Raw genomic sequence first — 12935 nt, 5'->3', positions numbered from 1 at the left:
CTAGCTCTTGGCACAGTACTTACCCATCAATCAGGCCCTGTTCTGACAGCTTCATATATGTCAGCTCCTTTAGCCCTCACAACGGTTCGGTGAGGACGGTGCTGTGATTCTCCTTGTCTTACAAGGGAGGAAATGTGTCCCAGTCTTTTCTGATTTAAAGAGTTTCTTTTTGCTTAAAAATTTACTTTCATTAAAGGTTTAACTCTCTGCAGGCCTGATTAAACAGGCTCATGTGGATGATTCACTCTCATTAGACAAGCACTCAGGAATTCAGATTTAGTCTCAACCTGCAAACAGGGTGGCTTTCTGTCGTCCTTGGAGTAGCATGGAAGATGGTGTCCTCAGGTCCTCAGGCTGTACTATGTTCTTCTGTTCTTGGACTAACGTCCAATGAGGTGCAACTAGCTTGCCTTCTTTTTCAGTTGGGGAAGAGGAATAGTAAGTTATATGCTGATATCACCACTAGAATATGTCACTTAGCCAGAGTCCCTGGTGTTGATGCGTGAGCCGTGGCAGCCTCAGATGCAGACTCCAGGCCTCTGCCAGTCCAGTGGCATACTTATGTCCTTGCTAGAACATCCCAGAGCCCCTGCACGTGATGTGCAGGCCGTGGGGAAATACAGTGCCTCTCCAACCTCAGGCTTCATCTAGTTCCTCTCAGTAGTGTTGCTGGCCTATCCGGCAACCATTTGTAGAAAGTGGTAGGTGAGAGTCTTCTCAAAGAAGCTTACGTCCTCATCCAAGTACCCACCATGAAAGAGATACATAATAAATGTTTATTGGGAACCTATTGTATAAAAGGCACTGCTTAATGTGCTAGGGATTAAATAAGACATATATGGCCCTACCCTCAAGAAGCCTACATTCCGTTGGGTGGAGAGAAGTGGACATACACAATAACCCAAATGACATTACAACTGTATAATAAAATAATAAACATACGGGTTTGACTGGTGTTAGGCTGGGGTTTATATGGAGTAGTCACTGAAAACTACAAGAGGAAAATGTTTGAAGCATTCCAAGCAGAGAGGGAAACGGGATGTCTGGACTGCAGTGAGGGAGCAGGCAGAGTGGCAAGTGGGGATGGGTAAGGTTGTGGGGATAGAGACTTGCACATATGGAGCTTTGGAAGCTGTGGTGTGGTCGTTGAACTTTATTTTAAGTGCATTGAGAAACCACTGAAAGTCATCAATGGGGGCTTGATGTGATGTGACGTATATTTTCATTCTCTGGGTATAAAAGATCACACCAGATATAGAGGACATGAATGGACACTAGGAGACCAGCCATGTGACCATTTCAGAGGTGTAGGTAGAAGATGATGGTGATTGGGTTACTATGGTACCAGCTGAAAGATGGTTGAAAATGGGTAGATTTGAAACATACTTGGAGATAAAGCCAAAAAGAATCTGGCTAATGGCCAGTCTGTGGCGCACAAGGAAAGTGAAAAATCAAGGACGACCTGCAGCATTTTGACTTGAATTACTAGGTGGAAGGTGGTGTCATTTATTGTGAAATGATGGGAGGGACAATTGGGTAGAATGGCGAAAGAGGAATTAATGCTCTGTTTTGGAAATGTTTACTCTGAGATGCTTTTAGACTTCCAAGTGGAGATGTCAAATGGCCAAGTATATAGTTGGTTATAGGACACTGGAAATCAGAGAACGAAGTGAGAATTTAATTTGGGAATCATTGGCATATAGATGGATTTAATGAAAAGGGATTGGATTACAGTGTATGGAAAGAGAAGTGATCTAGGACTGAATCCTCAGGAGAGAGTAGAGTCAGAGTGTGGTGGAAATCAGAAGCCCCCTGTGAAGCTGAAGGAAAAGCAAGAGAATGTGTTCTCAAGGGAGAAAATGTTTCTTGAAGGAGGGAAGAGTCAACAGCTTTGAATAAAAACACCCCCCTCACCATACCTGGCCATTACATTTAAAAACCTGGACTCACTGATGACGTTGAAAAGAGTAGCTTCTGTGGAGGGATAAGGGTAGCATTAGGATTTGTGTAGGGTAAGTGTGCATCAGATGTGACTAATGAAAGACAGCACAGTAGACAAATCTTTGAAGCCATCTGTGTGTAGGGGGGCATGTGGGGAGTAGGTTGTTTTGTTTTGTTTTGTTTTGTTTGCTGTTGCTTGTCTTTGTTCAGTGGGCAACCTCACAGCACTTTTGCATTTGGGGTGACCCAGTTCAGGTAGGAGAAATTGATGATGCAGGAGAGAAAGAGGAGATTATTTGGGGAAGTCCTTGAGATGCCCAAAAGAAATGGAATTCAGGACACAAGTCAAAGAGGTCGTCTTTGGTGGGAGCAGCTACAAATCATACAGAAGGAAAATCAGGAGACATATATGCTAATTTATGATGTGGAGGTGAGAAGACGATGCTCCTTCTGATTGCTCATCTTTCATCAGAGACTTTGCAGGCAGTTCATGAGCAGGGAATAGAAGACAGCGTGTAGACAGTGTGAGGACGGAGGGAGAAGCCTGACACACTCATTTCAAGGAGGGAGAACATTCTACTAAAATTTTGTTTTTGCCTACTGTGATATTCCAAAGACATACATTTTCTGAACAATAGTCGGCATCATCTTTTAAATAAATTTTAATCTACTCGGTTTAGTTATAGATGTGGTATTTCAAATGTATCTATTCCCTTCTGTTGCCTTAGACCTGTTCAGTGATCTTGATAAGGGTTCTGGCCAGGGTGTGATGAGTTATGACGTTTCCATGTCAACTCTGAATGAAGTCTTTATGAAACTTGAAGGAAAATCAACTACCGAACAAGGTAAATCTCTTTGTATAATTCATAGAAGATCAATTTCCACATGATTATGTATCAGCTTAGTATTTATAATGTCTTATGCATGATTCACACTAAGGAACGGGACAAATTCCAGATTTGACTCTGCCGTTTGGGAGGGGCTGTCATTGTTTCCTCACATTATTACTAGGACTGAACACAGATCCCTTCTTGGAATATCCCAAATTTCTGTTAGGAAACTGTTTTCTTCCTATTTCAGTAGTTTTCTCCTGTCCCCAGATGCTCACTGCTTCTTGGATATTTTGAGGATGTGAAAGGCTCTCAGTCAGGGTCATGAGGTCTGACCAGATATTTCTGCTAAGGGTTAAAAAATGCCCTTAGCTTGTTCAAATACAAAATTCCACTAAAGGCTTAATGGGGAGAAGGGTTAGCAAATCTCCCAAGATGTATTTTAATGGGCAATAAGAATGAGTTGTCAACAATGGAGTGTCTGTTTGATCAATGTGTAGCTACTGCATTATCTTTTCCTAATAACCTTTCCAGCAAATGCTTTGGACACCATTTTACATGTTAGAAATTCAGACCTGAGAGCACTTAAGTGATTTGTCCCAAATCATGCTGCTTGTAAGTCATATATTTGGGAATCAGGTACAGATCTTCTGGTTCCAGAGCTGGCACTCTTTCACCGATAGGTCTGAATTATTGATAGCTTAATAGTAGGCATTTAGGCATCAGTGACTGGCTCTTCCTTTGGAAAAGATTTCTTGAAATCCCTCAGAATATTGTTACATATGGAACCTTCCATGCCTCTTCAAAGACTGGGCATAATGAGATCACCCTTTCCTGAGTTATTCTTTTGGTGTGAATTCAGTATATTTTACCATTGAGTTTATTGAATGTGGCCATCATAAACATAATTCTTATATTCTTTGCTTTGTAACCACAAACATTCTAAAGCAATTTTTAATATTACTAAGAAGAGGAAGCTATGATGCCCAGGGATAACATTCACATTGTGTGTGCATGCAGATTTTGAACAGGCAGAGATGATAAGGGACACAGGAAGCCAACATGAAATGGAGCCAGCGTGCTTTTCTCTCCCTGAAACGCAGAAGGCTGTGAGTGGCATGCGTCTCTGGAGGATGCAGTTCTGTGCAATTGCACGGCTCCGTTTCTTAAAGTTAAAACATGGAAAGAAAGCACTTTTGACCCTGTGAGTATCAGAGCACTGTGGTTTGTTAGATAATGAGTGTCAAGAGAGGGTTAAACTAGAAGTAAATTTAAAACTAGAACACAATACCCAACCAACACTCCTGCCAGAGGACGGATAAAGGCAGTGCTTGATTTTCCCAGCAATGGGAATACCATACATTGGACTTTGTAAGCCTTACTCAGAGGTCTGTTTAATATTCACAGATTGATAGCCTGGTGCTTATATAGCAATGCCTCTCAGCACTGTGTGGCGTACTAAGGTATGACTTGCAAAATTCTAGCACCTACAGATGGAACTCGACAAATATTACTCGACAAATATTTGTGCAATGTCTGGCTGAATGAGTAACATTGTTATAGATTCACACGGTAATTTTTCTTTGTTGGTAGACTGTTCGTATTTGGGATTGCAATGCTCCCTTTGATTGCGGAAAGGATACATTATGCTGTATTAAGTCAGAAGACTTCTTGGGAGTTTAAACCTGAATTGTATTTCCTCTCTCCTGGACAACTTCCCCAAGACCTTCGTACCAGCTTATTGATCATCAATAATACTGGTAAACAGAAAAACAAACACTTAAATCTGGAAATAATTTATTTTTATGTTTAAATAACATTTGTTGGGAGGGAGGCAAATTATAAGATATGAAAATGTGTGTATTTAAACCTCATTTATAGAAAACTGCTTATGAGGAACAATGCATATTTGCTGTGACCTGGGTGGGCATGGTGGGACAACTAGAAGGAGCCTGAGTCACTGTGTAACCTGGTAGAGTAGAGCTGCGCATCTCCCTGATTATCCTAAGGTCTTATGTGAGAGGGACGTAGACTACTGTATTTACTGAACCTCCCCATTTTTAGATCTCTTTGTTACAGCAGCCCAACCTAGTGCATATGTATTGTGCTCACTGATTGATATATAAAGATGGCATTTTTATACCCTAAGTCCCTCCAACAAGATCTGGGAAGATTCCTTTTAAGACCGTTTGGAACCCATGATCTTGTTATCCTAAATGATGGGTAACTGGTTTTGCCTAACTGTTCATTTAATTGTGAAAAAGAAGCTTTTATGTTTCTCTCTAAGATGTCAAAAAGTATGTTCAGAGTACAAGTCTTCCCTTGATGACTTCCCCCTGCATGTTCCAATTTTTATATCCATTTGTGACTCAGAGTTCTAGGTGTCACATCTTTAAACCAAGGTGGTCTTTTTGTTTCTGATTCTTGATCTCTTTGTTTTCTGTTTGAGTTTCAGAAAATAAATTTTATTCACTCTGCTACCCTAAAACTGAAAGTCTTGCTAATTGTATAGTGGATTTCCAAGATCTAGAATTGCTTACCTTTCAGTCTTTCATCTCATGTATGTGTTTTCCTCTCCAGTCACTCTGAGATAACATACTTGTGATTACTATTTTTTTCTTCTCTGTACTTAGCTGTTAGCTGTTTTGTGATTTAAGTTTGGAGCTTCTATGCCATCTTGTTCCTCTTTTCTCAATATCTGTTGAATCTGGGTTAAATATTCATCTTTAAATTGGAGAATCCCTGTTTGCCTAGGTGAATGTGGGTCACCATTAAGGTAAAGTGACTGCAGTGGGATGTGTGGCTGCCCCAGAATGCCTCCCAATTCAAAATTTAAATGAGCAAAAGATGAGAGTCCTCCCTTTTCCTTCTCATTCCACCCTGTCCTTTTAATTGTCTGGAGTTACCTTAGGTCTTGCCCTGATGTTTTCCCCAGATAATGTCTCTTAGAAAGTAAATTTGGGGACCTCTATCCTGGGGGACCACTGCGGCTGCTGCCTCCTCTGTGGGGAACATGAGAAGCGGCATGTGGTCACCTTGTTCAAGGCGTGGTTAACCAGTCAGTGAACCTGACCGTGGCTTCAGAGCCCGCTTTGCCGCCTGAATTTGCACACTCTGAGTCTAGATCTCCTGGAAGTTGGTTTACCTCGTAGCTGTTTGCTCCTGGGCGCCCTAGGCTGCAGGTCTTTCTCAGCTCTTTTTTCTCTGTCAAACCAGCCTCAGCTGCTTGCTTCTTTAAGGGCATATCAAAAACTGTGGTTGGATAGTATTCCTCTTCACTTCCTACTTCCTAAGAGCAAAAATATATCAACGTAGCATATATGTCAATATGTAAAATAGACGTAAAATAGATGTGTGAGTTATACATACACATACATATATTTATTTTTCTATTATTTCGAATAAGGGAGAGGGAAGCGTTATTATCGGACATTTTAGGCTGCCCAATCTAAAGTAATTCTCATACAATTACTATATTTCCACAAATTATTGAGTTCAAGTGTATTTTTTTAACCACAAATCAGAAAATAGTGTTATCTTGTTTTAATGGTCACATGTTAACTTGCATTAAATATAATTATAAAGTTATCACAGCATAAGATTTGATAAATAAAAGATGATAAAATGGGTTCTCTTTCATGGGCCAGTATTATTTTGATGCCCAAAGAGTCATGCCTTTACATTAATATTCTATAAATATTGACTTTAAATTGTGTTTGTGATTTATTTTTTTAAATTGGTCTTCTGTTATTGATTTAATACCAGAATCAGACATTGAAGATTTTATACAATCACTGAAGCATCAAAATATCCTTTTGGAAATAGATGACTTTGAAAATAGAAATGGCACTGATGACCCATCTTACAATGGAGCTATCATAGTTTCTGGTAAACAAAAAGTACGCTTGCTACTTGCCTCTTGTTTTTGCTTTTATGAAAAAAGTAATTAAGTGCAACATTTTAACAGTTTTAAAAACTGCAGAAAGTCAACCCAGCTAGTATACAACAACCTGACTCCAAAACATTCGGGGTTATTATTGAATAAACTGTGAAGTTTAAATAATAACTCCTTGGAAAACATTTTGTATCTTAACTTTTGAATTAGATGATTTTTTTTTACATTTTAAAAGTAGCTAAATGTAGTTGCATTATTCAGACTCAGTAAAATATTAGACCTTATAACTACCAACCAATGCAGTTATGAATTTAAGAAATCCTATTTAATGACTAATTACCCAAATAATATTTTGACATAGAGAGAAAATACATTAAATATTATAATAACCACATGAAGCCTCTGAGAAAAATGTGTTCTCAGTTTATCATTTAATATGTTTCAATTTGGATAGAAGAGTACAAGCAATAGAGATCCTGTGAGGAACGAAACTATTGAAAATACATCCCAACCTTAAGGAAGACTCTGAGTTCTGTGTCCCCGTGGAAGGCTGGAAGCCAGATTAAGTGACGCTTCCTCTTTATTTCTTGCTACAAGGGAAATAAAAACAAAAACTAAAGCCTTTGACGATGGACAGTGAGTTCAGTTCTACCTGAAGTTAGTATGTCGTGAAAAACGTCATCTCTGTGAAGACTGTAGGAAACCACGTTGCTTGGCATTGCTTCCCCTGTCACTTATCTAACGTATTTATTACATGAGTTACTGGTAATATTTAAACAGTATTGAGCCTCTTGATGGACACGGGAACATTGTCATCAACGTGAAGACCATTATCTTAGAAAGTGTGAAAATGCTTCATTATCAGTGTAACCATGAATATTTTATGAATTTTATGCTTATCTCCTACTCATAAAATCAAGGTTCCTTTGCTGGCTCACCGTAAACTTACACAGTGTCCCCTTGGCACGACCACATTCAAGTTCTGTTAGTTGAAATTTCTTCATCAACAAAATGAGGACGAAGTGATCTAAAATTAGCAATACTAATAAAAACTCATATTGCTGACTGTGCTGTTCACCGTGCTAGGGTGTAATAGATGTGATCACATTTAAAGTGTAACAGCCCATTTATCATCCTCTTTCACAGAAGTGGAAGCTGTAGCTCAGAAAGGCCAGTTAAAGGTGGTCACACATCAGGAATACGGCACTGTTAAGATTTTACATACAAAACCTTTTTCTTTGTTCTCTAATGATTTAGAATTAACATTATTTTATTTGTCTTTGTTTTGTATGAAGGCTTATAGATTTTCAGTTGTGTGCAATACCAAGAGACTGCACTGTTTTCCTATTCTTATGAATGTTATCAGCAATGGGCTACTTCGAATGTTTAATCATACACAATGTATTCGAACCGAGAGAAGCTCATTTCCTTTTGTAAGTATTGGATTTACTCATTCTGAACAATTAGGAATTTGACAAGCAACCTGTTTCCCCTCTTTAGCCTTTAAATACTTAATAATTGATTGTTCATCCTTAAAGTTATTATTTTGTCCTAACATTATAAACAGACTATATGTAACAAAAGATGATTTTTGACTTGTTATTACCAGAGAAGTCCCATGGAGGAATATTTTTTATTATGTCATAGTCTTCCTAGGGAATCTTCTGAAAAAATACATCCTTGATTGCTGAAGTGTATTGGAGAGAAAGAGAGAGAGAGAGAGTGTGTGTATGTGTGTGTGTCTGTCTGTCTGTACACTGAATTGGAAATCAGGAGCACTTATCACCCAGCTTGAGGACCTACAAATCCAATATAATTTGTTGGTGGACCCCTCATTGACTGAATGGTAGTAGACATACTGAAGTGAAGAAGAATTTGCCAGTCCTCGGGCTGTCTGCCTTCTGATTAACTGCTCCACTCACCCCCAGTTTCTTTACATTACGTCTGTGATACCCACAGGCTGGATTTTCAGGATCTTTGTCAGCTGGCTGTAAGATGGATCTAGACAACAGGAAGCAGTGATAGGAACCAGCCCCCAGCAATCACCTTTCTCCTTGCTGTTTCTATGAATTTGACTACTTTTGTTACTTCATCTAAGTGGGATCATATACTTGTATCTGTCTTTTGGTGATGAGCTTACTTCCCTTAGAATGATGTCCTCACAGTTCATGCATGTTGTAGCATGTGGCAGGATTTCCTTCCTTTTTAAGGGTGAGTAATATTCCATTGCTTGTGAATACCACATTTTCTTTCTGTTTGTCCACGGACATTTGGTTGCTTCCATCTCCTGGCTGTTGTGAATAGTACTGCTGTGAACCTGTGTGTGCAGGTACCTCTCTGAGACCGTGCTTTCAGTTCTTTTTGAGGTGGGTCCTGAGTTGTTTTTCACTTCTCTTTCTCCCTAGGAGTTGAAGCCTCGTGCTAGATGATCAGAAATGATTTTGCCGCCCACCTCCATGCGTAGCTGTTGATGAACTATCTGTACACTTTTCTTTTGACTTTTCAGTATTTCAAGAAGCACATTTGTTTATGATGATTAGTATTTGTTTCATTTAAAAAATATTTCCTAGTTTAAATTATTTTAATTAATTAATTAGATATATTTCATTGAGTAATTAATTTGTTTAAAGCTAACTTTGATTTGTGACATTAGATAAGGTTCATGTGTGTGACATTATGTTTTCCCTTCTATATACCCTACAAAATAAAGCGCCTTTTATGTTTGCAGATTTATGCACCGTTCTGGACTGGGCTGCCAGAGGGCTCCTTTTTCTTGTTTTTTGTTGTGTGCAGCCTGTCTCCTTACATCGCCATGCACAGTGTGAGTGATTACAAAGTAAGTAGAGGGGAAGGGGCCCTCAGTGATTGCGTTTTAAATGCTATGTGTTTCCTCACAGGAAAACATTTTATGATATACTTGAAATAGATGATGTAGTTAAGCATTATCTCTATCAAGTCAGAAAATTTACTTCTCAAAACACAAAATACTTTTTACTCCAAAATTACAGGGAAAGTTCAGTAATCTTGCAGGGACTCAAATTAATCTAAACCTTCAAAGGGGAGTATTACAAAACTTTCGACTACATTATTTCCTAACTACAGGGAAGAACATTGAGGACAATATTTAAGACTTGAATACTTTCTACAGTGGAGAATAAAATTTGGGGGGTTATATTTGTATTGGGTTATGCCTATTATCCCGGCAAAACAGTTACATTAGATTTAAATAAGTCATCCCTCAGCATTCTGAGTCAGTTAACTCTCCTAGAGCATATTCGCATAACGGAGAATTTATTGTCCTTCAAATCACAAAATAACATTTTTTTGAAGGAGATTAATGCCTTGATCATTATGAGGCCTACTTTTCTATTCATTCTTCATGAGTTAAAGTAGTGTTATGACTCAAATCTGTCAAATGAAACAGTACTCATTTTCAAATATACCTAATTAACAGCATATACCTAATTAAAATTATTAAAAGATTTAAAAATATTAGAATATGAGATTATACTTATATTTAAAAATCTTCCAACGTGTTTATTTTGGATTTGGATTTCAATCAAATCTATGTGTATCTTGTGTTTTCTCATCAGAGGAGATCTAAGTCCCAGCTGTGGATTTCCGGCCTCCACGCTTCTGCTTACTGGTGTGGGCAGGCACTGGTGGATGTCAACCTCTACAATTTTATTCTCCTTTCAATGTATTTAACTTTCTACGTAGTAAACCTGCTGCCCATTTATCTCACAAGTCGAATTGTGTTTGCTTTCGTAAGTAACACATTACGTAGACAGCATCTTATAAAGTAATTCATAATAAGTTTTAGTATTTATATTTTATATAATCATGATGTCTTCATCTTCATTTTGTCATTAACCAACACAAAAAGCCATGCAAAGTGCATGTGTAATGAGAAACATAAAAAATATTTATAATCTTGCCCTCAGTTAATACTTCTTTTTTTGACTATGTCATTTATTTGTATTATCTTCAGGCTGTGATTACATTTGGCTATGCAGCTTCTCTTGTCTTCCTGACGTATGTGATATCATTTATCCTTCGTGAGAGGAGAAAAAATAGTGGCCTTTGGTCATTTTGCTTCTATATTGTAAGTACTTACGCAAACACATAGAGTTCTTTTTTAAACTTTAAATGTACCGTTAAAAATAGTCACATTTACTTTGTGCAGTGGGGAAAATTAATACCTTAAAATTCCACACTAGAAAGGAGAGGGAATGTAACATGTTGTTGAGTCAATGAAGTTCCTGGAGAATTCGTGTATAACCCTTGACTAGAATCTATGGAGAACCTTACAGAAGACCTGGAATTCACGATGCTATTATTGAGTTACTGGACCTTTCAGAATATAGGGCTCCTGGTAATTCTAGAACAAAACACGGCTTTATAACATTTGACAGTACAGTGCATTCCTGTGGTCTTTAAGAAGGCCACTTTTAACATCAGATGCTCATCATTTAAGAGATCAAAGATGTTTTCATACTTGTGCCAAAAGACTTGTTAGTAAATATAAATGAAAGATTACTGAAAGCCCAAGATTACTGAAAACTCGGACAGAAATCATTCCCAAGGCTCAGGAGACCCAGAGTGTCGAATCTCAGCACGTCAGGTGCCTATTAGCTGATACCCCAACTGGTGGCTGAATGTCTGTCTTGCAAACACAGCTCGCACCTGTTGGAGCGGGAGTCCTGAAACATGAGAGGACCCCAGCCAAATTCCATCTGCTAAGAAAATATGTTTAACATCATCCATTGACTTCCATAAGAAATCAGCCTTGGGCTGCTCTGGTCACCGAGATTTTTCCCTTCTCAGTGGACAGTATTCTGATTTGGCTTCTCTAGATTGTATTTCTCTGTATTCAGCAGGTAGTGTCTATTATTATTCCTCTTAGCCACCATCAGCACAACCCATTCCAAGCACAGAAGTTAGAGAAAAAAACTATAGAGTTACCTTACTTGGAAGACTGGCTTTGAGGCAATCACAAAGATTTGGTGCACCAAAAGTCTTTCCATTCATGCTTTGCATTGGGAACTTTTTTTGGTTAGGTCAAAAGACTTACTCCTTTTGCCCAATGTAAATTCACATCCTGGGTCCGCAGTACAGATGTCAGTCTGATTAATCATTGATTTCTTTTCAGTCAGTACTTTCGTGCGTGTCTAGCAAAGGTGAACAAAGAATTCGTGTCCACACTTTGTGTCTTCTAGTAGTTTCAACTCTGAACAAAGTCTTTCTCAGAGCTGATGGTCAAGCAATGTCAGGGTTATTGGCCACTATGGCTGTTGACAGTTCTGTGACTGTCCGCCTGACCGAGGCTCGAAATATCCCATGAGTGACCTCAGAGACACTCTTTAAGCTTATTGGTCTTCAGTCCTAAGTCATGGTTCCTTTTTCTTAATGTCTTTTCCCACTCTTTATGTTGGCTCTCCTTAAACAGAAACCATTCCAGACTGAGATAAATGCATGTCTGGATGAATGCATGTTTGCTGTGTGTCAAGTGAGAAGTCAGCGCCTGGTTTACCGTGTACTCACAGTTCATCCTGGCTTGTGCAGACTTGACAGTCTCTCAGATGAGGGCAGCTCAACATCAGCAGCAGACCGCACCTCAGCCCCTGATCCTTCAGCTTTCAGTGAGAAGCAGAAGAGGGGTGGAGCTCTTCTCAGGGATGCAGGCTCTGGAGTGGTGTTTCGGATTGGAAAAAATGCAGACAGAATTGTTTCAGCCAAGTTCTAGGATTTCAGTGTATCAGTTCCACAGGATATGACAGACCTTCCAGAACTTGATACACCAGAACCTGCTAGAGCAATAGCTTTCATCTCTTGGCATAGAGAGAGGAGACCACTGCTTTCCTAATCTTTACGTAACAGAGCTTGAAAGTCTAATGAGGGCAAAGTTCCTTTAATACATGGGAGAAGGCAGAATCAAATCTGCTTATCTTATTGTGAATTCCTCAACTGCAAGTGAATAAATGAAGAAATTTGACTTTGTTATTTCTAAGGAAAGTCATGATAATACAGACACTTTTACTGTGAGGTTTGTGGATTAATGTGATGATTAAGATGTTCTCTCTGTGATATTAACAAACTATAGCAAGAAAAGCACCACAGCAGAGAACTGAACATTTGACTCTGAAACGCTGCATTTTTCAAATGGAAATTTATCTACAAATGATTGGATACTGTTTTATCCTTTGTTGCCAACTATTTTTTGAATTATTACCAATTAAAATAAGACAAAGTAGTATTGCAGAAGCAAG

The 12935-nt window shown here is 38.6% G+C and overlaps 1 protein-coding gene and 1 pseudogene across 3 annotated transcripts in view; both read left to right on the top strand.

The window, feature by feature from the left end:
- Window positions 1-12935, top strand: part of ABCA6 (ATP binding cassette subfamily A member 6) — a 59091-nt gene that overhangs the window by 32580 nt on the left and 13576 nt on the right. For all 3 annotated transcript variants that reach the window (XM_072939486.1, XM_072939487.1, XM_072939485.1), the window contains 8 exons: window positions 2670-2786; window positions 3792-3975; window positions 4365-4531; window positions 6537-6670; window positions 7962-8099; window positions 9395-9502; window positions 10260-10433; window positions 10658-10771. In XM_072939486.1, coding sequence (XP_072795587.1) covers window positions 2670-2786; window positions 3792-3975; window positions 4365-4531; window positions 6537-6670; window positions 7962-8099; window positions 9395-9502; window positions 10260-10433; window positions 10658-10771 — 1136 coding nt within the window. The remainder of the gene's footprint in view (window positions 1-2669; window positions 2787-3791; window positions 3976-4364; window positions 4532-6536; window positions 6671-7961; window positions 8100-9394; window positions 9503-10259; window positions 10434-10657; window positions 10772-12935) is intronic.
- On the top strand, window positions 10816-12581 carry LOC116283735 (protein transport protein Sec24A-like; annotated as a pseudogene).

The sequence above is a fragment of the Vicugna pacos genome, chromosome 16 (genome assembly GCF_048564905.1).
Source record: "Vicugna pacos chromosome 16, VicPac4, whole genome shotgun sequence".
Classification (NCBI taxonomy): Eukaryota; Metazoa; Chordata; class Mammalia; order Artiodactyla; family Camelidae; genus Vicugna; species Vicugna pacos.
The sequence above is the reverse complement of the archived record's forward strand: the minus strand, read 5'-3'. Positions and strand labels throughout refer to the sequence as shown.